General features: G+C 51.6%; 1 protein-coding gene across 3 annotated transcripts in view; it reads right to left on the reverse strand.

Annotated features, from left to right (window-relative positions):
• Positions 1–961: 961 nt before the first annotated feature.
• The window catches only part of DFFB (DNA fragmentation factor, 40kDa, beta polypeptide (caspase-activated DNase)), a 14,551-nt gene continuing 11,839 nt past the window's right edge, over positions 962–3,673 (reverse strand). The window contains exons 7-8 of one of the 3 annotated variants that reach the window (XM_010849964.1): positions 2,446–2,574; positions 962–2,289 (exon numbers count right to left, since the gene is read on the reverse strand). In XM_010849964.1, coding sequence (XP_010848266.1) covers positions 2,487–2,574 — 88 coding nt within the window. In that variant the 3' untranslated portion in view covers positions 962–2,289; positions 2,446–2,486. Of the gene's footprint in view, positions 2,290–2,445; positions 2,578–3,673 lie in introns of all 3 variants that reach the window. The other 2 variants (XM_010849962.1, XM_010849961.1) reach the window with 2 other exon arrangements.

Below are 3,673 nucleotides of genomic sequence, written 5' to 3' on the forward strand. Positions count from 1 at the left end.
ACATTCTGAGCTTTTCTATCTCTAACCCACGATGGATGATGGTACAGTAGGTCATCCCGCCCACCCTCCAGTACCAGCTGTCACCCCTAAGTCACAGCTGTGGTCTCTTGTGGTGACTGGAGGGTCACGCTGAGCACAGGGAATGCCCTGTGGACTCTGCTGGGTGTTGGAGGCAGGTGGCAAGTCTGTGTCTGTGGCAAGTCTTTGTCACCAGAAGAAAACTCCAGGTGTCCCTGTAAAGAGGGGCTGGGGCAGTGCGACACATCTGGGGAACCTGTTCTGTACTCACACGTCCAGACAGCACAGAGAAGACACCCCAGCAGGCCAGCCCAGGGTGACAAGCAAAACAGGAGGAACACGGATCAGGCCCGGGATGAATTAAAGTTTCGAAAAGCACATTACAGGGCATGTTAAGTTGCTCTAATTGTGAGTAATCTGAGGGTGTATCCTGCCCAGGGTGTCTGGGGTGGGTAGAATAAGGAGGCAGGTCCTGAGGAAGCTCTGTGGAGCTGCTTTCCAGAAACGTCAGAAAGAGGCTGGAATAGGTGCACCCCCGCAGCGCAGGGTGTTGGGGAGTTGCGGGGGGCAGTCAGTGGAGCTGGCGGGACCAGGGCCCCTGGGTGTGGTTGGGACTCCACTGCACAGATAAGACCGCCGCGCTCTGGGGCATCTGGCCCCTCCCACGTCCCCACTTCCCATCAGACCAGGTCGACACCATGAGTTGACAGAGCACTTCTCAAATCCCACAGAGGACTGGCACTTTGTAAAGTATGTGGAAGGACTTCCCAGGTAGCCCATTGAGACTCTCGAGTTCCCAATGCAGGGGGCCCAGGTTCCAGCCCTGGTCAGGGAACTAGATCACACATGCCGCAACTAAGACCCAGGGCAGCCAAATAAATACGTTTTTAAAGTTCTTTAAAAATAATAATAAAAAAATTAAGTGTGTGTATGTTTCGGTGACATAGATTTGCGTCAGTTTTTTAAGTCATTGACCCCTTATTTTTCTCATTTTCGTCATTCTCAATGAGGGCAAACTTTTTTGACATGTTTATTTTTTAAAAATCTTTATTGCTTTTGTGATTATACAATAAGTATAAAAATTTAAGTATTATAAAATGTGACTTCAAAAAATTTTAAAAAATTATGAAATGATCATTTTAAAATCTTCAAGGATCATAAAATGCATGGTTTAGAAAATTGGTCCTTTGTGATTCAGTCACACTCCATTCCACCCCCCAGGATTCCTCCCTTTGTGACAGTCTCTGCATGACCAGCACATGCTTGTGATACACACTCGTCACACTGGACATGGCCAAGCCACCTTCCTCGCCTGTATGCTTAACAGCCAGCTTCCCGCACCTCACAAAACGCCTGAAATTGCTACAGTGTTTTGTATTAGGTAGATGTGTAGGGTTGAATCATGAAATTAATCTGACCATTTCTGACCCATAAAAACAGCAATTTCCTATGGTTCAGCATCATGCCACAATCAGCTCTCTGGACATTTGGAGGGTTTCCCACTGTTTGCTGTTGGAAACAGAACAGCAGTGAATATCCTTGTATTTTACCCAAAAAGAGGCACAACTCTCAACCATTCAGCAGAGGCCTGAGGAGGGGGCACTGCATTGCCTGAGGAGTGGAGGCCCATGGAGCTGAAGTTCCCCGAAACCTGCCCAAGTGGCCAGGCAAGAGGGGAATCTACCTGATGGGGGACACTGCACTCACACAGGTGAAGCCTCAGGGCCGCCACTCCTGACCCCAGGCATCCTGGGAGCCCCAAGACTTGTCCTCTGGCAGCTGAGCTCGTGGAGGTCAGAAAACAGCTTCAGAAATGTGCTCCAACCAGAGTCTGTAGGATAATGTTTTCAAGTTTTTTCCAAGAATATTGGAGTGGCCAAAAAAACAAGCACCTGAGACATCACTGGTGGTCCAGGGTGGACTCTGCACTTCCGATGCAGGGAGCATGGGTTCAACCCCTCCTTAGGGGCCTAAAGGTCCCCCACGCTGCGTGAAGTAGCACCTGTTGGAAGGATGCACGTGCTCCCGGGGCCGTGTCACAGGCACTGGCGGGCATGCCGCTTCCTCCGAGGTGCTGCTGGGGTGCAGTAGACCCTGCTGGGGTCACAGTGGAGTTTGTGGGTGGTCTTCTTGTGGCAGGCAATGTGGACTAACTTGAGGTTCTCCAAGGTGAAGAGCAGGCGGTAGAAGTACTCCCAGTCCACCTCTCTCCCTTCCGCATCGTGGACGGCCGCAGCCAGCGTGGGCACGACCGCACGCTTCTTTTCTATTCTGTAAAGCAAGGTTAGGGACGTCATCTTCTGTCGTCACAATACCCCCGCCACCTGCCCCCATTTAGTTAGCGCCTCATCTACTGAGCGACTTCACTTTCACTTTTCACTTTCATGCATTGGAGAAGGAAATGGCAACCCACTCCAGTGTTCTTGCCTGGAGAATCCCAGGGACGGCAGAGACTGGTGGGCTGCCATCTATGGGGTGGCACAGAGTCGGGCATGACTGAAGCGACTTAGCAGCAGCAGCAGCAGCAGCATCTTCTGCTGAGCCATCAAGATTTGGCTGCTTCCAGGAGAGACCGGTGGAGAGAGTGAAGCTCTTCAGAGGAGCCGCCCTCAGACCATCCCAGCCGGAGGGGGATGGGCACTGGGAAAGGGCTCACCCAGCAGCCACCGATGCGCTGGAGACACCCCTTCCCAGACTGACAGGGGCACCATCGCCGTACATGGCCCCCGCCCACCAGGCCAGCCACCCAGCCATCTCACGTTGTAAAAAGTACATGGTGCGTAGTTAAAATACTGAGAAGTACGCTGGAAAAAATGAGAGTCAAGCATAGTCCCATCACACGAACAACAACATTCTACTTCCTTGGCTCATACTTTATCTATGTGCAAATTCACTAAAAAATTACAGGATGATATATGAACATTTTTTAAATAGAACCTTACAAACAAAGCTACAGTCACCTCCAACTACAGCCTTTAATCTCACTTCCCAGAGACAATCCCCATTAAGGGTCTGACATCTGCCTTTCCAGACCTCATCCTATAATCTTATCTGCAGACACGTGTATCCATTTAAAACAACCATGACATCGCTTTATGTGACCCGATTTCACGTATAAACAACAGTTCAAAAGACCTCACGGCACCCAATGGAGAAGCTTGTACACTGATGAGATGGGACCAGAAACAGCGAAGCTGGGGGCTCGGGGCCACTACACTGGCACAGAGGGCCCTGTCCGCATGCCAAAGAAATGCTGAGCACCAAGGAGTAAGTATCTGGGAATAAAAGAAAGAAGGTGGCTCCCTCTGCAGACACAGAAACGGTGGCTGGACCACAGGACTGTGCTGCACTCCACAGCCCACCAGGGTTCCAGTCCTGGTGGGGTCCCAGAGGCCTCGAAAGCCAGGAGGGGTGGGGCTGAGACCCCCACCCTACCATTAGAGGAGGAAGAGAGAAGCTGCCAAGGGTCCAGGTCTTCCAGAAGAGGAAGGAAAAGCCTCTGTATGAATTACCAACCCCCGCTAATGGTCTGTGGGTCGGCCTGGCCCACTCTCAGGGCTGTGCTCTGCTGGTGGGCTGGCTGGGGGCTGGCCCTTCTCCCCACAGGGTCTTTCATCCTCCCTGCAGGTTGGGTTGGGCTCCCTTGAGTGGTGAT

This window comes from Bison bison, unplaced genomic scaffold, assembly GCF_000754665.1.
Source record: "Bison bison bison isolate TAMUID 2011002044 unplaced genomic scaffold, Bison_UMD1.0 scf7180017864289, whole genome shotgun sequence".
Classification (NCBI taxonomy): Eukaryota; Metazoa; Chordata; class Mammalia; order Artiodactyla; family Bovidae; genus Bison; species Bison bison.